This window comes from Poecilia formosa, unplaced genomic scaffold, assembly GCF_000485575.1.
Source record: "Poecilia formosa unplaced genomic scaffold, Poecilia_formosa-5.1.2 Scaffold8, whole genome shotgun sequence".
In the NCBI taxonomy this organism is placed as follows: domain Eukaryota; kingdom Metazoa; phylum Chordata; class Actinopteri; order Cyprinodontiformes; family Poeciliidae; genus Poecilia; species Poecilia formosa.
In genome coordinates, this window is record NW_006799947.1 from 5,385,051 (window position 1) to 5,409,999 (window position 24,949).

Here is a 24,949-nt window from a genome sequence, read left to right on the forward strand (position 1 = left end):
CTTTACAATGTTTGGCATAGGTCTTGTGTTTTGTTGAGAACAAAGTATTATAAAATGGGAATGTCTAAACGTTATACACATTATATGCTTGAAAGGTTTATATGGATACCACATATTTCCAGACGCTGTATGAAAGAGGATGCTACGACGCTAAATCGGACCAATCGTTCCTGCGTAAAGTTGGTAAGGATTAGCAAAAATATTGAATGTTTTAAGATTTCTTCAAAATTCACAACTTTTGAGCTAAATGGAGGTGCAGCACTGAGATGGACTGACCACTCAGGTGTACGAGTATCCTTTGTCGAATGTTTTCATTGCTGCCATGGAAACGTTTTCCTTTTATAGCTGCGTGTCAATAATTTGTAAATCCGTTTTGCGTTTCCTAATCTTATTTTAGTGTTGCAATTCCAGAAAACTGCTTGAGAATTGCTTAGATTTTCCTGAACGTTTTTTTCTTTTTCCATTATTGTTGTTTTGTTCTAGCTGTGTGTCCTGCTGTTTAAAGCTACCACCCTCTTTAATATCTCAGATTGTTGCAATAAAAAAAAGCATGCAAATCTACACTTTTTATAACTCTTTAATTATTCTCAGCTGAGAACTTGGGCTGCACCGAGGCTGTTCTGTTCGTGATTTTATCGTAGCGTTACGGCTAAGAAGGGGAGCAGCAGGAGATCCAAGGAGAGTGATTGCAGCATTTTGCTGCAGTGCAGTTCAATCTACAGTATCTGGTCATTGCTAAATGGTTCCACTCCATCATGTGGAGGCTTTCTCTATAGGATTAATATTGTAAATGAGGTGAAGCTCTGCCAGAAGGCGTATTGGGTCTCTAGAAAGAGGTCTGTTTTTTTTTGCTGGGATCACTGATGATAATGGTTTTGTCCCTGATTTACCAGTGAAACCTTGAGTGTGCGTGTGTGTGTGTGTGTGTGTGTGATAAACAAGAAGGATCATTTGTTTTCAGGCAAATCGGGATTGCGCGGAATAGTTGACACAAAACGAAGGGAGAATTATTCTTCATCATCATTTAATTGGTTGAAAAAAGGGGAAGTTTGCAGCTCTACACAGTCAGGCACAGGTGACTTATTTACGTTAAGCCTTGTTTAAAGCAGTGGCATAAAAAGCACCAATGATAAAAACCCAAGTCGAAAGAAAACAGAGCTCTTTGAAAATCCTGCCAATGGACCACCTGTGAGTGCTTCACGCAAGGAGACTTCAAAAAGCCCAGTCCGATGGGAAGAACCTCGCCCAGTTTATGTCGGAAGCGGTGTGGGAAACAAAAGCAGGCGACACTTAAAAGGCTGAAATTTATTGACCGTTCCGACTTTTGCAGAAGAGGATCCAGAAGATCAAGCAGCTATAAAGTGGTAAGTGATTTTATCTGCAGTTGCCAAACGTGACTCTTTATTCTATAACCAGAATTACAAATGATCACCAAAAAGATCTTAACCGACTAATATTGAGCGTCAAACCCGGCCTAAAGCGCAATCATGTAAGCAGCTCCTTCAGCTCTAACATTCAGCTACAAATTACTCATACCTCTCAAACCTTTCCTTGTTTTATTATAATGCAATGGCAAACTTTAGCTTATTATAAGTTTATATGACAGAGACAATACAAATTCAAAATGTGTGGCACCAACCTCTGCCTCTTTTACTCAGCACATTTCAGAATAAATACAGTTGTTCTGCAAAGAGATTGTTTTGTCAGATACCTATGTCAACTTTTTTTTTTTTTTTTGCCCAACTACTAAAAACAAAATGTATGTTGGAAAACCAACACCGCGCCTTAAAATGACATCTCTCCTGTGAGGTATGGTGGTGGCGGTGTCATTTCATGGAGATGCGACAGGAAAGCTGGTCAAAGTCTAAATGTGATCATTCTGGCTGTTGCACAAGTGTTTTTTTGTGACAGAAAAACTGATCGGGAGGCACAATCCCTGCCCACCGACCAACTAGTCATGCCAAAGAGGAAAGGAAATCTGGTTTCAAGGTGCAACAAATATGGACGACTTTTCTCGTTTGAAGAATTGGTGCCACCCTCTGGGACGCTGAAGCAAAACCTAAAACTTGCTGTTCACAGACGCTTTCCTTCTGGTCTGACTGCGGTTCAGCCATGTTGGAAAGAAGAACGGCAGGAAGCTCAACATACCCAGCTTTAACTGCAGAGTCTTCTGCAACAAATTGATCCCAGGAATACAAATATACTCTTTACAGATTTTTTGTTTTGTTTTGTTTTGTTTGTTTAAATTTCCTTCCACTTCATAAATAGGCAGTGATTTTATTGGTTTTCCTCTTAAGAACCCAATAAAACCCACTGAAGTTTGTGGGCACCCTTTTGTCAGAATGTGGAAAAGCTTGAAGGGCTTCATAATTTTGAAAGGAAAAAATAAAAGAAAGAAAGAAAAACAAGCAGGCACATTTTGAAGAGTAAAACTGAGGAAATCTTGATGATGCGAAGTAATGAAAAAATTTATTTCAGTCAAGAATCCCTAACGGGGCAATAGAGGCGACGCAAGCCTCAACGTTCTCCCTCCAAATTGCATAGCGTTACAATACACAGTGTGCTGGCACGGTGCGGCCCACCATGCCAGACGTGAGAAAGCGCTGATCCAAAACGGCGAGCTACACAAGCCATGGGAGAGAAGCAACTCTACACATAAACACACACACACACACACACACACACATTTCTTCCTGTCACACACCAGCGATATAAAATACACCATACTGCCAATTAGGGCAATAATGGCTGTGGGAAAGCGTGCGTACTTCTCTCAAGCACACACACACACGCACACACGCACACACACACACACACACACACTGATACAGTAACTGAGACTCCTAATGTCAACGTTAATAGCACCCAGTTGTTCAGTGCCAGAGACGGACCCTGTGAGAAGGAGGTGGGAGGGTGGTGGTGCTGAAGCTTTGGACTAAGAAGGCTGCAATTCCCCAGCAGACACACAGGAGTGAAACAGTTTGGCAGGATGTTTTTAAGGTGTTCAGATGGTTTCTGAGGGTCAAACTCAATGGTTACTGTTTGAACTTTTGATTTAAAAAATGAAGAGAAATCATCTGTAATTACCAGGGGTACCATAACTATTACATTCTACATTATTATCATGTATTTTTACCCAATTACTTCATATTTTCTACCTCTTCCCCCCCCCCCACATCTTGTTTTACAGAGTTTTTAAAAGTTGATTAGCCGGTTTTTGGCTTTGTTGGACAACACACCAAGTTAGTGAAGGACAATGACTAAAATGAGAGAGATGGGTGGCGAAATTCAGGAACAAAACAAATATAAAATGCAGAGCAATAGAAAAAAAAGAAAATGGTGTTAAAGCAGAGGGGCACAGATGGCAGGGCGGGAAGGCAGAACACTAGCATGGAGACAGCAGGATGGGGTGGAAGTTGATGCGCTGGGTATCTTCCCCCTCTTCCATCAGCAGAAGCCTGTTTGTGGAAAAGAGCAGTAATGAGAGCAGCTGCAGTGGATACACACACACGCACACACACACACACGCACATATAAAAAGCAGAAAACACTTATCCAGCCACTTAGCCACCCACTCCTCATAAGCAAACCCACATAAACCCGATTGTGCACACTGGCGAATAGGCAGACATCATCACTCTTACCCTCACACTCGAAGGCCTGCAGTATGGCGGTGTAACTGGGGCCCAGCCAAGAGGTGTAACTACCCAGAACTCTCTGCAGGTGGTGGGTAGCGTCGCTGAACAGCAGATCGGATTGGCCGTAGCCCGCCGAGCTGAACAGGCTGAAGCCCTCGGTGGCGTTGCCAAACACATTCTGCAGGAGAGACAGCGTGTGACAGCACTTAATGCATGAGGGCATGCATGGATGTGCGTTGGCGTGTTCAGGGAACATGTGTGGCTGTGAGATTGAGGGCATGTGCAGCTGGAGGAATGGCGCAGGACGTATCAGTCTGACACACACTCTCTTGCGAGGAAGGAAGGAGGAGAGAGGATTCCCTGCTAGGATCTCCACAGCGAGCAGCACAGAGCGATGATATTCACTCTGGAGATTTATACACACCCACTGGTCACATTACTAGTTAAACCTCAGTGTTGCTGAGGTTTAACTAGTTAAATCTCATAGATTTAACAGAGATTTCAGACCTGATAGCTGCTACAGATTTGTGGGACAGAAATTGTAGAGGCCAATTGGAGTGATAATGAACTATCTAAAAACTGGTTTGAGATGATTTAAGTTTTGTGACATCTTGCAGAAAGAAGCTATCACAAGATAGATACTCTGGTCATAAAGGAAGGGCATTGTCAGCAACAACACTCAACAACACTGTGGAGCTTAAATGATGCTTAGTTGGTAACAAGGGCCCCAAAGTGTGATAAGAAAACACCCCCAAACCATTATACCACTTCCAGTCTTAACTGCTGTCACAAGGCAGATTGGATTCCAGGATTCCTGTGGTTAAGACTAGAGGCGACCTAACCTGCATGTTAAATCCAGATTCATCTGACCAAACCAGTCTGTCATTGTCCAACTTTTTAAAGACTGGTCAAAATTTGGCCTTGTTTTTCTCTTCTTAAATTACACAAGTGGCACCTATTAGGATGTTTTGTTAGAGTGGCTCGTCTGCTTCAACCTTCAGCATGTTGTGCATTCAGAGATGGCTGAAATGATTGGCTATTTGAGTTATTGTTGCATTAGCATCTCAAACCAGCCTCCCCTGACCTCAACAAGGCATTTTCATCCGCACAGCTGCCCCTCAAAAGATGTTTTCTCTCTTCTGACCCATTTCCATGAATCTGAAACCATTTTCTTTCCCATTTTGATGCTCAGTTTCAAGTCCAGCAAGTCCTCAACATCACATAAGACTCGAAATGCTTTGAGTTGAGGCCATGGAGCTTGGCTTATTTGTTAATTCTGTTGCAAGCAATTGAACAGGTTCACCCCATAAAGTGGCTGGCGAGTGCCTTTGGGGGCGTAACACAAACTATTACTGGTAGCTGATGCGTTCTACCTGTAAACGCTCCAGGTATTTCCAGACGCGGCACTTGTCCTCCACGCGCACCACGACGCCGTTGGCGGGGACGTCTGACAGGTGGCACCGCAGATACTCATCCAGACCCGCCTCTGTCCCGTCCGGACACAGCAGCTTGAGGTCGTCCAGCTCCAAGTCCAAGGCCCAGGATTCCTGATTCTTGCCTGACCAAAAGGAGAGCAAAACTGAGTTTAGTTTTCTTTTTTTAAAAAGCGGGAAATGCTGGTAAATGAACATATTTACAATTATATTTCTTGCTGATCAAGATCCGTGTTCTGAGTGCAACATTTCCAATTTGCCTTCTTAATCCTAAAAAAATTTTACCTTTCCACATCCAAACAGATGTTTTTGTAAAAAAGAGGTAGACCACCTTGATGCTGACTTCTCCCTAGACATCAGCCCAGGCCTTCTGTGCTCTCCTGACCTGCCCTAATTGGTGCCACTCTGGACCTTTCTAAAGCATATGATGCAGCAAGCTTCGTTAAACAGCTGCAGTGTTCGTGGAGCCAGAGCCAAGCTGCTCCTTCTCGTCTACCAGCAGAGTCTGTGCAGCATGACTGTGATAATGATCACCATTAATTTTGGATGTTGCCCAAAGCAAAGCAGCAGATGCACCAAGCTGAGAATTAGGATGCTATTGCTGGACAGAAAAATGCATGGACATCTGTTTGTTATGATATCATTTCTCTCTTCTTTTTTTTTTTAGTTCCTGTTTTACATCCATCTTTCTGTCTTTATAAATCTCACAGGGAGACATACTGATGTGCCTCGTTGAATTTCAGTGAAATCTTCTCATTTATCCTGGATTGCACACAGTTTTAAAAAGCAGAAATGCTTTGTGCCACAGTGACATCTTGTGTCTGGTTTGGGTACTACAAGCCCAGTTGGATTCAGGCAAACACCAGCAGTGTTTCATCACCACTTGTCTATTGTGGAACATTCAAGAAATTGTTTTTGCTCTTACCATCCGAATTGTCGAAGACTGTTGTGTGTTTGACAAATGCAACATCACCGAGGTTCTCAGCAACACACCTGAGAGGGGAAAAACAGTTAAATCCACTTAACCTATGAAAAAAAACACATAACCAGACTTTTATTTGGCTCTCAAACTCAATAGGAATAGTAAGGGAGGTGATAAGTATTTCTCTCTATGACCTACAACAAGCAACAAGTCCAGACGTGTCGCTAAAACAATAGACTTTTCTGTCCTACCATCACAAACATGAAGATGTGGATTTCCCTTAACTCTTCTGATAATTTACCTACAACTTTTGACTACAAGGAATCCAGCTGGATTTGGCTTCAGTGTATAGAAAACTACATCATGCTAACTGTAAGGTATGGGGAGGAGCACCTGGGACGATGCAGGCCTGTTTCTATTCGCTGAATAAACCCAACAAACCCTGAAATACCAGGATATTATGAAGAAACATCTAATGAACTAAACCAGCATTTGGATGTGGTGCAATGTAAATGCCTCATAATGTACGTAAGTGCGTAGAACTGATTTTGTTTGTTCTCCATATTGTATAGCTTATATTATAAAACACAAGTGCTTTTATGTTAAAAGTTCGTACAAAGCCTATGGGTAAACGTCCTTCTTATACAAGTACCTCTAATTTGTGGTTTGCCTTTTTGAGCAAGGCTATTTCTTTCCCAGCAGGCAAATTTTTTCAGGTTCCAGTGGATCTATCGGACATAGACGATCAAATACCTCGACTCCAGGTGTTGTTAGTGGGCTATTGGTGAAGGAGTCGTACCTCAGGGCCCCTGCCTCTCCGTAATGTCTCTCCCTGTGATTGTTGGCACAGATGTGTCTGTCGTTCTCGTCTCCTATGCAAGCCTCGCAGAGGTTCTTCGGGTTGTTGCCTCTGGGATCATGCAGAGGATCCTTAATGCCGGGCACACAGCTGTAACCAAAGAAGTTCCCCACCACTGGCAGGAGAAACGGAGGACAAGTCAGCTGAAATTAGACACTAGCAAATGTTTTTGCATATTTTGTTTTGTTTTGTTTTTCTTATGTCAAATTAGTTATCAGTATTTGCCATTTAAAGTATCTTACTAAAGCAGCTGCATATTTAATGTTATGTGATTACATTTAAACTAAAGTCCAAGAAAAAATACACAATGAGGACACAGTGTTTTTTGGTAACTAAATCTTCCTGTTCTGTTCTTTCAGAGTGTTTTTGAGTGTTTCATCTCTTTCCCACATTTCCACATCCCACCTCCATCCATTCCCACCTCTCTGCTTCCCCCACTTCCTGCCTCCGGACCTCTCAAATACCTTCCACGCATCAGCGTACATCAACACACACAGCCGTGCGCGGCCGTCACGCTCGGCTTCACCTTTGGGGAAATTGCACTGCTCTCCTACGCTGATTTGGGATGTGTTCACCAAGTAGCCGATGGGAACCGTCCAGCCCACCGTGGTCCGGACGCCGGGGTGACAGGAGCTGCGCTCATGCATCTCCAGCAAGGACAGGTCTGAAGAGGAGCGCCGGGCCATTGCCACCACATAGTAGCTGATTCCATCTGGAATAAGGCGGTCGGACACGCGTTAAGAAACCAATCGATGAGGCAAAGATTGTAATTAGCTGGTTTTGCATTGAAAAATGTGTTAAATGCATCAAATTAAAAAAATCACACACCACTTTTAATCTGCAAACACATTAGTTATCAACTTGCATGCACTTGGTTTAGTTAAATATCAATTTAATATATTTTTTGGAGACACGCACTTGGATAAAAAGACGTTCTGAAGTTTCTGTTGAGATCTAAAGTACCACCCCAATCAACAAATCTGCCTGTTACTTCCAAAAAATCCTTACTATAAAAAGAAATCAAACTGGCCAAAGTCGAAATCGTTATCGTCCAGAAAAAGCCTGATCAGTGCATCTCTGGCAAATGTTCTTCTTCTACTGGAAAACATAAATGTTGATATAATCAGGCAAAAATCCCTAGTGAGCTAATTGTACTAAGTGCTCCAACACGTGGCTTACCTACCTACTCCATTATGAGACTCTCCTGCTGCAAGCGCCAGGCCATGGCAGAGACCCGCAGCGTAGATATCATCTGCAAACATCGAAGCTGCATCTGCTGTGCCGTTCTGAGAAAACAGAGATGCCTTCATGTATCCTACTAACGTACAACTAACAACTAAATGCAAAAATAATATCAGATTTATAATTTATTTTGTTTTTTATAAAAAAAAATAAAATAAAACATCTTATTGCATATGTATTGCAGTGTTATTTTTCACCACACTGTGAAAACCGAAAATGATATTTAAAGAATTCAGTCAAAATTGTTGCTGCGTATTTTGCACAGAGCTAGAAATGGTTTGTAAAGCACAGGTATCCCATCTCCGTCTTTGTGCACCTTGATTTTCTCCATGCAGTCTCTGGTGCTCAGGCCGCGGACACACATCAGCGATCCCCTCACATTCCTGGCCGTGGCATTGCCGGCTAAATCCAGGCACTTCTGCTCCTCGGCGTCCGATAGCACACACCAGGAGACTGAATCAGAGAAGATTTTTTATTTTTTTTTTCCCCATCCATTAAAGCAAGATCACATGAAAATGTCTGTATTCTCTAGAAACAAATGTTCCCTGAGAGCCTTCGACTGGCGTACCTGTGGTTTTCTGATTGGAGACACAGTCGACGCTCAGAAGAGGTAGCAAAAGCAGGAAGGTCGCAGCTAATCTTCTCTCCATGTCGACTCTGGTCTGAAACCGGCTTCAGAATGATTCTGTAATTCAGCAGAGATGAGGACCAGGTGGGATTCATTGGTTAGAAAAAATAATTCAGCCTCCTCCCTCTCGCGTAACCTCGCCACAGAGAGAGGGGGTATAAAGCAGGGGAATGTCGTAGGGAGATTGGATGTAGAGAGAAGAAAACATCATATTATTCCTCCATCCTTGACTCTTAAGTCTAAGTCCTCATCAGATAATCCTTACCTCCGTCTCTCGATAGTGGTGTAGTGTTTCTTCCTCCAATTATCCACAGAGATTTAAGCCCCGTAGACACCGTGCTGGTTGGCTCATGTCATCGCAGCAGCTCAGGTCACCTGGCACAGAGACTCGAGCAGGGGTCTTTAATTAAAAGAAAAAAAAAGAAAAGAAAAAAAAAAGCAGCGGACAATGCATCTTTGTGCCGGAGCGGTGTTCGTGGAGAATAGATACCGAATAGGTCTTGCTCCGACTCACCAGAGTACACAGCTCCAAGAAAGCAAGAACAAACAGCGTCTGCCGTTGTTCATGCCCAGCAGACCCAGAGAAGGGAACGCATATCACCTACTGCAGAAAATTAAACCATTTGTCTGTCTTTTATTCACATCTAACAACATCCAGCCACATAAAAACCCATATAAATCTATGTAAATCTGTTGGGAAGGAATACAAAACCGAATCTTCTGGGTCAGTTTTTTTTTTAGATGCAATTTAAATTTCATGGAGATTTAGAAGGTGTTTTTGCAGCAGTCGCAGCAGCAGGCCTCCACTAAATGTTTCCAAAATACCTCGTCAGAGCTGGTCTCTGAACAGCAGTTTTCAAGCCATTCCCGCACATTGTCGATTGGATTTCGATCTGAACTTTGACTGGGCCGTTCTACCACATGGAATTGCTTTGATTTAAACCTCTGTGTTTAGGGCGACTGTTTCGCTGGAAGGTGAACCTCCACCCACTCCTCCCCAAGTGGAGGGTATTTTACAGCTCCCAACAGGTTCTGCTCAAGGTTTATTCTCTGTTTAGCTCCATTTAACTTCCCAGTCCTTACTGAAGAAAAGCTTCCCCACAGCATTGGCTCAGGACATAAAGGCTCATCTGGCCCTCGGGAACAATTTACGGCCTATAAATACTCCACAAGAACACAGAGGTTTGTTTTCTCCCTTCCAGGCCTGGAAGAACAAAATGACGTCTTTCTGTCCCGCAGCCCGGTTTCAGCATTCTCAAAGGTTCTCGTTGACTCAAAACCAGGGCAGAATCATTTCTAGTGTGGTGTCTAAAAAAATAGGGCGTGATCCACCAGAAATTTGCTAAACTGACAAGTAAGAGTTCTGCATTTGAGTACTTCACTTTATATTCTCACTTTACTGAGCATTCGTACTCAATCATACTTAATGAAAAACTACTTCTAGGTGATTGTTTTACCGTCTTGAAGTAAAAACAATCTGGATGGTACTTTTGTTTGGCCTTATAAAAAAAAAAACACAAACGGAAAAATGCAGAGAGGAAATCCTAAAACTGCGTGACAAACCGCTTCCCGATAAGAACGGTTATCTCTATCATATTTCAACATTAGCTGCCAAATCTCAAATCATTATGTCATGTCACTGTCACATTGCAAAGCTCTCTGTTCATTTCCAACCTTTAACTACTTACTCCCGTCCGTCATCAGCCGCTGTCAGGAGCAGTCAACCTGCACCTGCGTTGTTTTAAACACGCACAGACTCACTCGGTTTATTTCACGTTCTCACAAATGGCTGCTTCTGGCTGGCAAACGAGTCATTTTACAGTCTAAAGAGTAAATGGGTTTCCAGAGTTACTTTGTGTCAGGATTATGCTGCTGCCACCATATTTCACTACGCTGTGTTTGGAGTTATGTGTTGTGTTTTAGATTTCCGCCTCACACAGCACTTCGCATTTGGGCCATAAAGTGCAAGTTTGGTTTCATTTGACCGGATCAACTCCACCCCCCCACCATGTTTGGCTCGTTCCCACTTTCTTTCCACAAAGGGAGTCCTTGTTGCTTCTCCTCCGTTTCCTCTCTGATCCGTCTGCCATGTTCCTCGGCTTGTTCTCTAATGTTCTCTAACCAACGTCTGGTCCCTTCAGCGAGCCGCTGCATTTCTACTCAGATCAGATTAAATCAGGTTAAATATTCTGTTTTATTGAGGTGAAATTGATTTGGAGGCTTCACAAAGTAATATTTGTGAACTTGTTAAAAAAAAAAAAAAAAAAAACATGCTCTGCATGACATAAAATTCAGATTTAAATCGATGAAGTTTGTTGTAAGGCGGGAAAATATGAATTTAATTTGAGCAACAGGGACATATAGAAGAAGAGATTGTATTAGCAGCAACACAACCAGATCCTGATTTAACCAATAAAATCAAAGGCGTGTGATGGTGCACATAATTTACCAGTGAACAGCACATTTAACTGGAATAAGGTTGTAATATACTGCATCCTAACAAAAACACCCAACATTGCTTTTTTTCCCCCTGGAGAAAAAAACTGGAAGATACTTTTACAGTAATCTGCCTCTTGTTTTGACTGCAACAAACACACATACACACACACACACACACACACGTTTGCGTGGCTATCTTTGTGGGGACTTTCCATTGACTTCCATTCATTTCTACAGCCTAAACCTTACGTTTACCCTTTTCCTAACCCTAACCATCACATACCTAACCCTAACCAAAACTCAATTCACACCGTAGTCCTAACTCTGACCCCTGACCCAAAAACAGGGTTTCCCCTTGTGGGGACCAGACTTCAGTCCCCACAAGGAGCAAATGATCCCCACAACGTAGTATATGTCAGGAAAATCATCCCCACAAAGTATTACAAACACACGCACACACACACACACGCACGCACATACCCACACACACACACACACACTCACACGCACGCGCGTGCACACACACACACACACATACACACACAAAACATTCACTATATCTCAAGTTTTTATTTTGCCAATACACCTTTAGAAATCAACTTGTTGGATTATACCTGTCAAACTGTCTATTTTTTATGTTTAATTTGAATTCTGCTACAGAAAAGGGAAAAAGTTTCCCTTTGTGATAGCTTGCTAAAAACTAAATTTATCCTAAAATGAAAACAAATTGAAATAACTTTGGCTTAGATGGGTTACTAAGTAAAGATAGATTTTTTTCTAATTAAACAGTTGAAACTTCATATAAAAAGGACAAAGCATCTCTTATCCATTCAAAATCGTCTTAATTAAAAACTGAACATCAGAAGTAAAGTCCAGATGAACACATTCAGCTCATTTACATCTGCATAGTTGCTGAGATTTCTCATCTCCCCACAGGGCTCGTTTTCTATTTTCCTACAAAATGTTGCTCTGCTTCGTGTCTTTTGGACCTTATTTCATCTTCGCTAACATCAGCATTCACCCTGCATGGGCACTTACTTCCCTCTTTAACCACCATCGCTGTCATCTACGTCAGCGATCACAGCCAATTCCAGGAGCTGCTGTGATCTCACCGCATGAATACTTTCAAATATAAATGGGAGTTTGGAAATTCTTGCACGCAAGCTGTATTTAGGTCCAAAACTAGTCAAACCTCAGCTCTAAAAAAAAACGAATAGTTGGGACCTTTACTGAATTCACCGACAGAGTTTGTTTAATTGAATGTTAGGCGTTAAGACTGATTCACTCCTGTAGGTTCAAGGACTCCATGGCAACAGCCGTTACGTTATTGTTATTTGTATGTGACCCTTGCCAACTACACTAAAACATTCTTCTATCTTTATTAATTTTGAACAGGCTTTCTTCGCTATAGCCAAAATAATGTTGGATTTATTAATTTTTTAAAAAAAGAATGTATTGCATTACTCAAGAATTTCCAGGATCAGCATAATGTCATCAAATAAAAATCGGGCCTATTTATAGGTGAAATTCGAAATTTGTGGTGTTTTTTTTTTTTTTTTTTCCATGATAAAACATTTATTCACATTTCTGTCTGCAAATTTGGGTCTGAAAGTTGCAAACAGAACAGGAAGAATGTGAACTTTAAAATACAGTATTTATTCTGAGACTCCTAACAGTTTATAGAGTATGGTACTGTGATAAAATGTTTCAGCGATTCTGAATTCTGTTAAAGTCAAATCAGACTAAGTGACATAACATTATGAGCTCTGCCAGGTAACAAAAAGGAAGAAAAAAAAATAACACAGATTATCTTGATACATCTGGCATTCAGCAGGAACCACCTGAACTTTCTTTCCTGAAACAAATATCTTAGAAGCAGTGGGGGGCGGGGGGAGGACAGGTGTAAGGATTGAGGTGACTTGCTATATAAGCAACGGTGAGACGGTGAAACTCTACGTCTGCAGCTCTTTTCACTCCTTCCCCTGCAGTAGTTTGGCAAAAGAGGGGTAAAGCTTACCAATAGAAACGTGGGGAGTAATATTCCTCCACATTTACTCGCAGTGACGATGTGTAAAAACCTTGAAATAAATTAGCAATTTATCGTAGTAGCATAATCTCACCCTGAAAACATTAGAAATATCAAGCCCTTAGTTTAAGTATTTAGCAGGAAAGTCTGTAGCGAACCCTCTCCCCAGATTTCTGATTAAATCTGGGTTCTGAGATGAGTTTAGTCGAAGGTTGATTCAGTGTCTGTCTGCTGAATCTTTTCTGTCTTGATTTGACCTTGTCTTTTGGATCTACTGTGCGTTTTCTTGTTGTTAATCAGCTAGGAAAAAATCCTCTAATCTAATCCCTTGTTAAGATTTAAAGCATCTCAACAAAAAAACAAACAAAGGTGAATGTAATCAAAATCGAAATAACGAAAAGATTGTTCCACTTCCAAGGGTTGAGAGGCTTCATTCAGTCACAGCTTCGTTTTGGTGACATCTAGTGGCGACACAGGAGAAAGAAAAGCAACGTCTGACTGGCCTAATGAACTCTGTTTTGGGTAAAAAAGAAAAAAAAAGAAAAAAAAAAGGAAAACCTCGTGACGCCTTCGTGACATCTTTATGATGTTGTTTATGATGCTGCGGGTAGACTACGTTGTGCTGTTTATGAAAGAGATGCTGGGGGAAGAAGCCACATGCCTTGCGAGAAAGCAGCGCGCTTGAGCTGTGATTATGTAATTGGGACTAAAACATTTTACTGATAACCAGCCGTTCATCTTCTGGTTGGACTGGTTCCCGTTCAAACACCCAGTGGTGATTATGACCACAACTGCGCGCTGATCTACTTCATCAAAGTGTCTCTACACATCCAAGTAAACCTGCTGGACCCATCGCAGCACTTTTAGGGTGTCGACTTCCAAAGTAGAACTTCAACACTGGCGTGATTAGAATCACATTGCTTTTTTTTTTTCTTTACGTGACTGGTCACGTCACTTTTCCCGCAACACTGATTAAGTGTCTTAATTTGTGACACTTATTTAGTGTCACAAATGACTTAATTAATTAAGTAATTAATTGCTTAATTATTTTCATTCAGAAGTTTGTTTGTTTATTTATTATTATTATTATTATTATTATTATTATTATTATTATTATTAGTGTTTGGATTCAAGTATTTAGAGTTACACTCTATTTTGAATTGCAGTTCCTGCTAAATACCTCTTGTGTTACTTCTGCATGCTTTCAGTGAAGTTATTCTGCACTTCCAAAAAAAAGAGAGAGATTGAATGCTTGAATAATGTCACTGAAAAGTATACAAGAGCAACCACAATTCAAAATAGAGTGCATCTGTAAATACTTGAATCCAAACACCTGTGTGTAGGCATGTGCATGTGTGTGTGTGTGTGTGCGTGCGTGTGTGTGTGTGTGTTTGCGTGTACTTGTTTAGCTGTTCTACATACCTCTCTTGAATATATTTACTAACCTTCTGAACACTGATTGGCGTTATGGGGACCAAATCTTACATTACAGTGGAGTCGTTGTTTTGGGTCAGGGGTTCCAATTAAGTTTTAGTTACAGTTGGGAATAGACTAGTGTTGGTTAGAGTTATATGTAAAATACTATTGTATTGTGACACTTTTATAAAATATTCATACCTAAGGACAGTTTAGAGAGCTCAATTAGGAAACCAGAGCACCCGGAGAGAGAACCCACACATGATCAGGGAGAACATGACAAGACTTAGCGTCAGACTTGAACATGGAGTTTGCATGTTCTCGCTGATCATGTGTGGGTTCTCTCCGGGTGCTCTGGTTTTCTAATTGATATCTCTAAGCACTGTTGCTGTCTTGTTGCAAGGCAACAATGGTACCAACTGCACCACTGCACCACATTTTAGGATAAATTTAGTTTTTATCAAATTTACCTACTGCAGCTTTGATATAGGACCAATGTGATAAGGTCTGTTATGCTGTTTTTAATTCTGCAATTGATCTTGTTTAGTTATTTTTTGTGTTTATTGTGTTTTCTCCATTGTTTTAGGAGTTACCCATTTTATTTGCGTCGAGGCCTGTGTCCTTTCTGGTTTCCTAGATTTGTGTAAAGCCTTGCATTTCCATAGTGACCAGTATTAGCAAAACCTGAGTTTGTATAGTGACCTATATTTGGGCAACCTGAGTTTGCATAACCTGAGTTTGCATAACCTGGGTTTGTGTAGTCTGAGTTGGCGTAATGGCCTCTGTTTGGATGTCTTCTGTGTTCATCGGGACCTCTAACTGCATTAACATTGATGTTTCTGTGATCCCCTGTTTGTGTAGGTCCATATCTTTGCATGGAGACCCTTGGTTGCATGGGTGTATGGCATTCCTTGGACCTCCTTCGTTGCATGGAGGTGTGTCTTTCCTGGGATGTCCCTGGATGATTGGACGTCTGCCTTTCATAGAGTGATGTCATAACTGTTGATGTCATTGATACCATTGGAACTGAAGTGTCTTGTTTAAATTAATTGAAAATGTGCAGAATGTAAATTTGAACCTTCTTTCAAATTGTATTAAATTATTCTCTTTCCTCAAAATTCTACATACAAATGCCTCATTCAGTGAATAACTGTAATCTATTTATCTCCTATGCTCAGGAAACCTTGATATAATTATTTTATAGATCATTTTATCAAAGCACATTAGCATATAGCCAATTTAATTTATCATTGGTTCTTACGGTAACTCTACAAGTTATGTTCAATACAGGTATGAAAGAACGTAAAAATATTAACAGTAAAAAACAAAAAACAAACCAGAAAACCAAGCATTGATGAAATAAAGGGGGTCAGAAGGACTATGGTAGTTTATAGGCTAAACTGGAGACTCCCCATTCAAACCAGGTCTGATTACACGTCAACAATTTAATCAGCTAATACACATAACGTGTCTTTCTTGAATCGAAAATTCTTACATAAATTATTCACCATTGTCTCATTGACTTACAGTGTGCCTGTCATGCAAGCGTTGTGCAACAATTACTGCTAAATCTGACCCGGTGCATCGCGTCAGCACAAATACGTTGGTGAATCACAAAATGAGTGATTACCGATTCAGAAGGAAATGAGAGAATCTATTGGATCTTAGTTCAAAGATCTTAGTTCACTGGAGTTTACATCCTGGCAAACTCCAGTGACTTTTGCTGTTGTCTTGGCCTCATCTGCACTGTTCAATAAAGTGGTCAACTAGGAATCGCTCCTCGAGGTTTTAGTCATTGCGAAGCAGCGTTTTACGCATTAGTCAGTAAAAGCTCACCCACATGAGGCAAAATGCAACACTGTTCATGTAGCTGGAACTACAGGACAGGTCACAGCTTTTTGCCTTAAGCCGTAACAGTGAATCATACCCAACACTCCTCCACTACACATAAATAATCTGATTTAGGGATGAAGAAACGCTAAAACCAGTTTGCTGCTGTTTTTCTAACCTCAGAACCTTTTAGACTTAAATGTGAGTACTTAAACCTGAAATTTACATGGTATACAATTTGTTGGATTGATAAAATGCTTTGAAGACCGAACTTCATATTTTGAGTATATTATTATATATTTACAAATACTTAGTTTAATTTTTGTCTCTACGTATTTAGATTTGTGCTTTTAAGTGCCACCATGCAATTATAACTGCTAACGCTGAAGATGCGTTTGGAAAGGGGGAGAATAGTGGCACATTTCAAGTACAATTATAGCTTTAATCTTTCCGGACAGAAAATATGCAGAACATTTTAATCAGTACCTATTGCAGCGGGTGTGGGGTGTCTTCGAGGACAGAGCCTGAGACGTTGTCCAGGCATGCAGCTTTCACAGAGAGCCAACTATTATTCTTATTAGTTATGCTGTGAGGCTGTTCAGCTGGGTGGGTCTGGTGTTAGGAGAGGTTCTGGAAGCTTCAAAGTGAGCAGTGGAAGTGATCAAAGCATCTGCGGAAGAAGACAGGCGCGAAAAGATGCGGTTCTTCTAAGCTCTGATCTCAGTATTCAGGCATGACTTTTGCTCAGCGTGGATGGTAGAGTCAGAGTTTGTTGAGGAAGATCGAGCAATGTATGTAAAGGAAGCGGTAAGAGAGTGGAGATCTAGCATTGCGGATTACAAAGGGTTTTTGTTTTACAGAATTAAACTTTTCTTTCACAGAGGAGGAAGGAAATTGAGTTGCTGCTCAGACTATCCACCAAGAGTTTAGTGATTTATGGAAGTCTGTACCCTGTTTCTAAATACAGAATAGATTGAAATTATTGCTCACCTCTCACATTATCAGTGCAATGCTTTCATATCATTTATCACAAATGTCAGGGCTCCTTCTAGAGGAGTTGGTGTGTATGGTATTTAAAATAGTTTATTGTCATTTATCAACCCCCAGAATATGAATCTAGTTTCATATTATTTTAATTCAGTAAATATTCCGATCATAAGACTAACCTTTTTCACTAAATAGGATATATAACATGTTAATGCCGTTAATTCAATTCAGTTCAAAACATTATTTATCTCTGTCAATTAAAAAGCAGAGACATAAAGTTAGACAGAGAGCTCATAATACATCCAAAACAAATTAAAGCGTCAATATAGATGTGATCCATAATGACATATCAAACTAGGAAGTTCAATCATAGTGATTTTCTCACAGTGGTCAGCGTTCAGATGCCAGATTGCAGTTCAGGTGGTGAACTCTGAACATAATTTAATCAATTCAGCTTGAACTTGTGTGTTATCTTGTCGCATGTGGCTTTGCAAAACACTGCAAATCCATGTATGTTCGCTTCTTAACGAAATATCTACAGTCAGTGCATGTTGGAGTTTGTAGCAAATGCTAAGCCTTTGGAGAGGAGAAGAAATCGGCTCTTTTTAGTTAAGCCGAACAAAAACGATCCGAATCCACGAGACCAGTATGACTCATTGCAAACATGGTTTTTAACTGAGCTGGTGTTCTAATGTGCTAAGTAACATGTTATCAACTGCTATCTATTCAGTCTTAATTGAGTGAAGTGCCAGCTTGCCTTCGGAGGCTGTCGGAGGACTCTGCTGCCCCACAATGCTTCTCGGTGATAATGTTTTGGTGACGTCTGGAGACGAAAACAGCCAGTGGGTGGGCTGGAGCCCTGCTTTAGGACCGTTCAACGCTGCGGATAACGTGGCTATGAATATTTGAGCCTCGTATGTGGACACACTGAGCTCCCAGAATGAGTTAGAGGGCGCACCTCTGCCAGGTATGTGGTTGTTTTTTGTTTTTTTATCATTCCTGTCCCCGGTGCTCCAGAGATGGCTTAGCTCGCTGGGCTAACAGCCTGTCCGACTGGCGCCTCTCAGGCGGCTGTGGACGGACAATAAATCAGTCGGTGAACGGCTCCAGCGTACCAGCAGGCCTCTATTTATTGAGTTTTACCGTCAAAAACATCCTGGTGGCGTTTCTTTATCCGTCTCTAAAGGTTTCGTCATTGGATTTAAGCTACTCGCTTCCAAGGGGAAATCTTCGTCTTCCGCGCTGCTCTTGACTGCGGAGAATCTGTTAAAGTTGGTTGAAAACCAGTCTGTGCAGCGAGCAGCGTCTTTATCAGCGGCTCAACTGCATTAATATGATACTTTGAGGTAAAGCTGTTCTATTTTAGTCATTTTTGTATTGCGATTTGATGCAGGCGCGATGCTAGATTCTGTAAACACTGGGGGGCTTAGCCCAGACTGGAAGTAAGTAAGCTATAAACATTTTAAACTAGTTTCTGCGCCAAAACGATTAAAGCGAAGGGCACCGTAAAATTATGCCACTGTCGAATGTATTAGTACTTCTAATAGTTGAACATTTCAAAATGTTTCCATACTTACTGCACTGGAATGTACAATACATAATTATTAGAATACGTGTTAGTTAATCGATTTGTAATTGACCCTTTAATTAGCAAAAGGGTGTTGTTACTTGAGAATATATTTGTTGAGAGCAGCTAAAATAAAATTTAAAAAGAAAATATTTAAGTTTCCATTAACTTGGTTGAATCCTGAAATTAAGGCATGTACGGTTAATCAAGCATCAAGCATGTGCATCACATTTGTTGATCATTTCTACTTATTTATGCCTGTTGGTACCTAAAAACATTCACTAAAAGAATATTTGATTCGCAAAGAATCAGTTAGTTTTGTCTTCAATCAGACACGAGTTCTGTATGTACGTGTAGTGTTTAGTTTGTTTCTTTTGAGGCTATTAGTTAGGATTTTGCTAAAATCCCCACTAAAAAGGCAGCAAAGGTTTTCCTGACCGTTCAGTGTTTGCTCAGAACATGTGAAAGAGTCCTGTACGTGAAGCTGGGTTATTGCAGGTTGAGGTAGAAAAATGAAAATTGAAATAAACTTGCTGATTCTGGGCAGGAAGCATTCAGAGTCTGTTTCATATTTAGCAGGTATTCATTTTTTATGTACCAAGATCAAAATAATAAATAAATATAGCTGTGATACTTATTGCAGAACTTTAGCTCAGCTTTCTAAGTTTATGTAATTGTATTTTTGGTGTGTGTGTGTGTGTGTGTGTGTGTGTCTGTAACTCGCATAGTCCTCACCTGTCCTGAATTTGCTGGATCCCATTTGTCTGTCCCACGATTTCTAAATCCAAATCTAAAAACATGACGCTTCACATCTTATTTTAAAGAGGACAAACTTGCATTTTGATTTTCTTCTGTAACAATTCTAGTCGTTTGATGCTTAAACGGACCGTTCATATCTCAGGCTATTCAGCCTTTGGCTGCCAGACCTCATGTTACCCTTCGTCTAATCAATTAGAGATTTGTGTTTTCTCTGAGCCTCTGAAAGTTCGCTAAAATTCTAAACTGTCCTTTTCTTTCTGTCTGAATTCATGATCGTCAGAGAACAGAGGGCGGTAAATGAGATTATGCACACTGCGTCTGTCCTCGTTGACCTCTCTCCATCTCTGGCATCTCTTCATCTGTTTTGTTAGCGAAGGGAAACATGGATCTTGGCAGTTTCCACGTCCTTCTGCTGCTCCTCCTGCAGGCTCTACAGGCGTCGGCTGAGGACTCAGGTACTCTTTTACATCTTCATTAACCTGTGAAGGTTTTCATGCATTAGTGTGCAAATGTAGCCAAACTGAAGGGTTTTCACATTTTGTCCTGTTACAACTGCTAACTTTAATGCATTTTAGTGGGATTTTATGTGATGGAGCAACACAAAGTGGCTCCTAATTATTAAGCGGAAGAAAAACAAAATGTGAAAACTGCAAGATATCTACAAGACACTTTTCCTGTAATGTCAGGTGAAGATGTGAGGCCTTCTGCTTAGGTGTTCTAAAACATAAAAGTATTTATTTCTGCAGAGGGTTTTTTCCCTTGGATTATTTGAGTCCCTTCTTTGTGCGCTGGACCTAAACCTCATGTCTTTTACAGAAGGACACCTGATGTGTCTTTGCGAAGGCTCCAAATGTCCTCAGACCCCAGAGTGTCGAGGCACCCAGTGCTTCTCCTCCATTAAAGTGAGCGGCGGCGAGGTGCTGCTGGAGCACGGCTGCTTCAAAGAGCGACTGCAGTGCTTCACGGCGCCGTCCTTCCACCAGGCCGTCCACTGCTGCTCCAAGCACATGTGCAACGAGAACACCACCAGGAGCTTCCTGATGTCGCTCCTCATATCAGGTCAGACAGCAGGGAGTCGGGACCGTGAATCTGAACGAGCGCCTTACCGGGTGACGGAGGTTCTCATAAGCATCCTCTCCTCTTTTTTTTTTTTCCTCTGTTTTCCCACAGCCCCTGAAGGGGAACCGGTTCGGTACCGGGTGGAGACGTTGGCTCTCTTCGTGCTCGCCCCAGTGGTGGTTCTGGTCCTGCTGTCTGTGGTGTCGGTGCTGGCCTGCAGGAGGCTCCACCGTGGCCGCCTCCAGAGGCTGCAAGAGTTTGACACCGAGCAGGGAGATGGTCTCATCACCTCCAATGTGGGAGACAGCACTCTAGCTGTAAGAGTTGTACAGATTAATGAAAAAAAAAAGTAATAGTGAACTAGGACAGGATTCAGTTTGAGCATCTGCTCGTCCTTTCTCCTGCAGGATCTTTTGGATCACTCGTGCACTTCAGGCAGTGGTTCAGGTCTTCCCTTCCTCGTCCAGAGAACTGTAGCCAGGCAGATCAGCCTGGTGGAGTGTGTTGGTAAGTGGACTTCTCTGAACAGCCGTGTTTCAAATTAGCCGTGTTTCCTTCTACTGGTTTGAAGCGACTCAATCAGGATATGTAGAAAGTTTCTACGTCTGTGCCTCTGGTGCCTTTTGTTGTCTGTCATTTTGACAAAAGCGACCAAAAAAAAATCCATCATACTCTTAATTTTACTCGTCATTTTTTAGAAATAAAAATGACATATTTATATATGCATTTCTATTATTATTCAGTTTAATTAGTATTTAGCAAATGAGACAGAGAATCCATATCGTGCCGTCACACATCAAGCAGATGAATGCATGTAACTTTTTCACTCCAGTGACAAAAAGCACCACATATCTACATATAAATTAAAACATTGTAATAATCAAAAAATTTTTGGTCAAAATAATAACCACTTCAAGTGAGTGTGGAAACATTTTGTGTTTTTTTAATTTGGCTGTTTCCGTCAACCTTTTCTAACACGTTTCTTCAAAATGCGCATAAAAAACCCCCCAGGATGGAAATGCGGCTATTGACAAATTGAGTTTACCGTACCTAATAAATTGAGTGTTGGCCGCTTTTCCACTTTTTCCGTTCAGCCATTTTCCAAGAATACTTCCTGAATAGAAAAAAAAGTACTCTTTGTGTTTCAGGTAAGGGGCGATATGGAGAGGTGTGGCGCGGTCAGTGGCAGGGGGAGAACGTTGCCGTGAAAATCTTCTCCTCCAGAGACGAAAAGTCTTGGTTCAGGGAGACGGAGATCTACAACACCGTGCTGCTAAGGCATGAGAACATTCTTGGTGAGTTAAACTTGAACCACCGAACCAAAACAGACGGTTGAAAGAATCAAGTGCTCAAAGTTTTTCGTTCGGTTTGCTCATGTCTCCCAGGATTTATGGCGTCCGACATGACTTCTCGAAACTCCAGCACTCAGCTGTGGCTCATCACTCAGTACCATGAAAACGGCTCGCTGTACGACTACCTGCAGCGAGTTGCCGTGGAGACGTCGGAGGGCCTGGCGATGGCGGCGTCGATCGCCAACGGCCTGGTTCACCTGCACACCGAGATCTTTGGCACCGAGGGCAAACCGGCCATTGCACACCGAGACCTGAAGAGCAAAAACATCCTGGTGACCAAGGAGCTGCGCTGCTGCATTGCAGACCTTGGTTAGTTTTTACTTCATCTCCTGTAATTTATTTATTTTTTTTATATAACAGATTCTGCCCTTATCACAACTTGCAGGTTTGTAGACTGTGTGTAATTAACATATCTCTCCTTTTCTTCCTGCTCTTTTGCTGTGATCCTGTTTGTGACTTGCAGGGCTGGCTGTGACACACACTCAGGCTGACAACCTGCTGGATGTGGGCAACAATCCCAAGGTTGGCACCAAGCGCTACATGGCACCTGAAGTGCTGGATGAGACCATTCAGACCGACTGCTTCGACGCCTACAAGAGGGTCGACATATGGGCCTTCGGACTGGTGCTGTGGGAGATAGCGAGGCGCACGTACAGCAACGGTGAGCGCCATGTGTGAAGCTCGGGTGCCATGGTGACGCAATCGTTCCAGCTTCTGTGCAGACTAGAATAGTTTTTGTAATTTCGCTCTTTTTTTCTTTGTTTTGTTTTTTTTTCTGCTGACTGCAGGTATCGTCGAAGAGTACAGACCTCCATTTTACGATCAGGTGCCAAACGACCCCAGCTTTGAGGACATGAGGAAAGTGGTGTGTGTGGAGCAGCAGAGGCCTTTCATTCCTAATCGCTGGTTTTCAGATCCGGTGAGGAAAAGAAAAACCTTTTTAGTATTTATTTTTTTTTAACTCACATTTGTCACAAAGACACAAGTTAGAAAATGAATTGCTTTAAGAGCATTTAAGGAAGTAACTTTAGTAAGACAGCACAAAACTACAATGACTTAGTTCTGTTTTAAGTGCTCTGTTTAGTTTTTCTTAAGTTGCTTTACTGGCTTTGCAGTCGTGACTCTGCTAACACTAGTGTCAGGTTTGCACTAAGGTTTTTTTTTCTCACAATCTGTTGTTTTCTCATGTATGCGAGAGGTTTCTGCACTATTAGATGCCAAGAGGTTTTGCCGTATCAGCTCATGAGCCTAGGCTTCTTAAAATTACCCATAAGAACTAAACAGTTTTCCGATGCAATCATCCAACGCATTGTTTTTATCTGAAGGCTGTAGTGAAGACATCGATTGTGGAGCTTCCTCTAACGCACGCTTGTCTCCCTCAGACGCTCTCTGCTCTGGTTAAACTGATGAAGGAGTGTTGGTACCAGAACCCCTCTGCCAGACTCACAGCGCTGCGCATCAAGAAGACCCTTGATAAGATCCACAGCTCCCTGGAGAAGGGCAAGGAGTCGTGAGACGGAGGCGCCTGCATGATGTCAGGCGGCTTGGAGTTTGTTGAAATGAGAGGCAATCCGAAGGATGGAGACGGACAGGAAAGCTTCTATCCTTCTCTTGCTCTTCCTTTCTCTGCTGTTGCCTTCCACCAACATCCCTCTGTTTGACTTGAAGACATTTGGAGCCGTCGCATTTGGACAAACCAGCCGTAGCCGTGGGACGCGTCCCGAGTTACCGCCGCGGACTGTTACAGGGTGTGAAAGGTTGGCATATTATAGTACCCGATCATACTGCTTCCATGCACGGTCCACACGGCTCTGGGTCCGGCCTTTCTACACACACCAAACACTACATGCCGAGTCCACCGTCTGATCTCCGGCCAAGCATTTTCTTTGGCATGCGTTTGTGGCATTCTGCTGAGAGACAATCAGATTTTGCTCCACTCACTCGGCGTGATCTGAACAAGCCAACGAATACTCGACATGTTCACTTACTAAAGGAGAAGAGCCAATAGAATCAAAACTTTTTAGTCCCGTTTTAAAAGTGATATTTATGTATTGAACCTCCACTGTTACCCACACTACTGAGGATTTATGCAAGACTGGTGTATGACGATGATGATGTGAACATACATAGGCATTAACGCTATTGGACTAACTATCATCACTACCAAGTAGGAAATAATTTGCTGAGAAATACAGAAGGACGTTTGACTTTTTGATATTGAGAAATGAGATGAAACAGGATGTGGGCGAGTATAAAGAGAGAACACTACGCTGTTTGAAGTTTAAATTACATTCTCAATTGGGAAGAATATTATATTAATTTGGGGCTTTTAATTGTTTATTTAAATTGTTCTGTGATGGAATGAGTTGGCAACATACTTCACTGATTATTAAAAACAAAGATTAGGCAAACTTATGCAACCTTTTGCCAGGAACAGGATTCAAATGAATACATGCATATACTTTGAAGCATTTTATAGTTTATAATCAGTTCCAAGGTTTTACTGGTTTTAGATTGGATGAAGCAGGCTAACAATTAGCTTCTTAATTATATAAAACATTTTTGAATGATGCTTAAAAAAAATCCAGGTCTATACAGGAACTCAACCAATTTAAATAAGCTCAAATATTTTTCACAAGGAGGTCTGGTGGTCAAATGTGCAACTGATTTCTGCTTTAACCTGGTATATAGATTAAATAAAATAAAAAAAAACATTTTCCACAAACATTAGGATGTATATGTTGAGCAAAAAAAGAAAAGCCATTTATAATATTGGTCAGTGTCACTGTAGG

At 41.5% G+C, this 24,949-nt stretch overlaps 2 protein-coding genes and 1 long non-coding RNA gene across 5 annotated transcripts; 1 reads left to right on the plus strand and 2 right to left on the minus strand.

Moving 5' to 3' along the window:
* Positions 1–1,010: 1,010 nt before the first annotated feature.
* Positions 1,011–22,837, minus strand: LOC107833573 (uncharacterized). The gene is made up of 3 exons (XR_001659337.1): positions 22,818–22,837; positions 13,003–13,007; positions 1,011–2,039 (listed from the first exon to the last, which is right to left on the minus strand). It is a non-coding gene; the product is annotated as an uncharacterized LOC107833573 (long non-coding RNA).
* otomp (otolith matrix protein) lies at positions 2,422–9,095 on the minus strand. Its single transcript, XM_016663223.1, has 10 exons — positions 8,988–9,095; positions 8,663–8,779; positions 8,411–8,547; positions 8,036–8,138; positions 7,379–7,564; positions 6,793–6,967; positions 5,997–6,064; positions 5,012–5,196; positions 3,645–3,816; positions 2,422–3,458 (listed from the first exon to the last, which is right to left on the minus strand). Exons 2-10 carry the CDS (start codon positions 8,742–8,744, stop codon positions 3,448–3,450), a joined length of 1,119 nt encoding a protein of 372 aa, XP_016518709.1. The 5' UTR covers positions 8,745–8,779; positions 8,988–9,095; the 3' UTR covers positions 2,422–3,447.
* acvr1l (activin A receptor, type 1 like) lies at positions 18,173–24,872 on the plus strand. Of its 3 annotated transcripts, XM_016663197.1 has the most exons (11): positions 18,173–18,387; positions 18,607–18,766; positions 20,118–20,201; positions 20,563–20,805; positions 20,917–21,122; positions 21,213–21,312; positions 21,954–22,100; positions 22,191–22,466; positions 22,621–22,818; positions 22,946–23,076; positions 23,540–24,872. In XM_016663197.1, exons 3-11 carry the CDS (start codon positions 20,129–20,131, stop codon positions 23,669–23,671), a joined length of 1,506 nt encoding a protein of 501 aa, XP_016518683.1. In that variant the 5' UTR covers positions 18,173–18,387; positions 18,607–18,766; positions 20,118–20,128; the 3' UTR covers positions 23,672–24,872. The 3 variants fall into 3 exon arrangements, with proteins under 3 accessions (XP_016518683.1, XP_016518688.1, XP_007576919.1); XM_016663202.1 differs by lacking the exon at positions 18,607–18,766 and having other exon boundaries at positions 20,123–20,201; XM_007576857.2 differs by lacking the exon at positions 18,607–18,766 and having other exon boundaries at positions 18,174–18,387.
* Positions 24,873–24,949: the final 77 nt, after the last annotated feature.

Coding starts and splice junctions, on each gene's coding strand:
- otomp (XM_016663223.1), bottom strand. CDS start 8,744: ATGGAGAGAAGATTAGCTGCGACCTTCCTGCTTTTGCTACCTCTTCTG. Junction 8,548..8,662: donor CTCCAATCAGAAAACCACAG/GTACGCCAGTCG, acceptor TCTCTGATTCAG/TCTCCTGGTGTGTGCTATCG. Junction 5,197..5,996: donor AGTCTTCGACAATTCGGATG/GTAAGAGCAAAA, acceptor CCTTTTGGTCAG/GCAAGAATCAGGAATCCTGG.
- acvr1l (XM_016663197.1), top strand. CDS start 20,129: ATGGATCTTGGCAGTTTCCACGTCCTTCTGCTGCTCCTCCTGCAGGCT. Junction 21,313..21,953: donor CAGCCTGGTGGAGTGTGTTG/GTAAGTGGACTT, acceptor TTTGTGTTTCAG/GTAAGGGGCGATATGGAGAG. Junction 22,467..22,620: donor CTGCTGCATTGCAGACCTTG/GTTAGTTTTTAC, acceptor TGTGACTTGCAG/GGCTGGCTGTGACACACACT.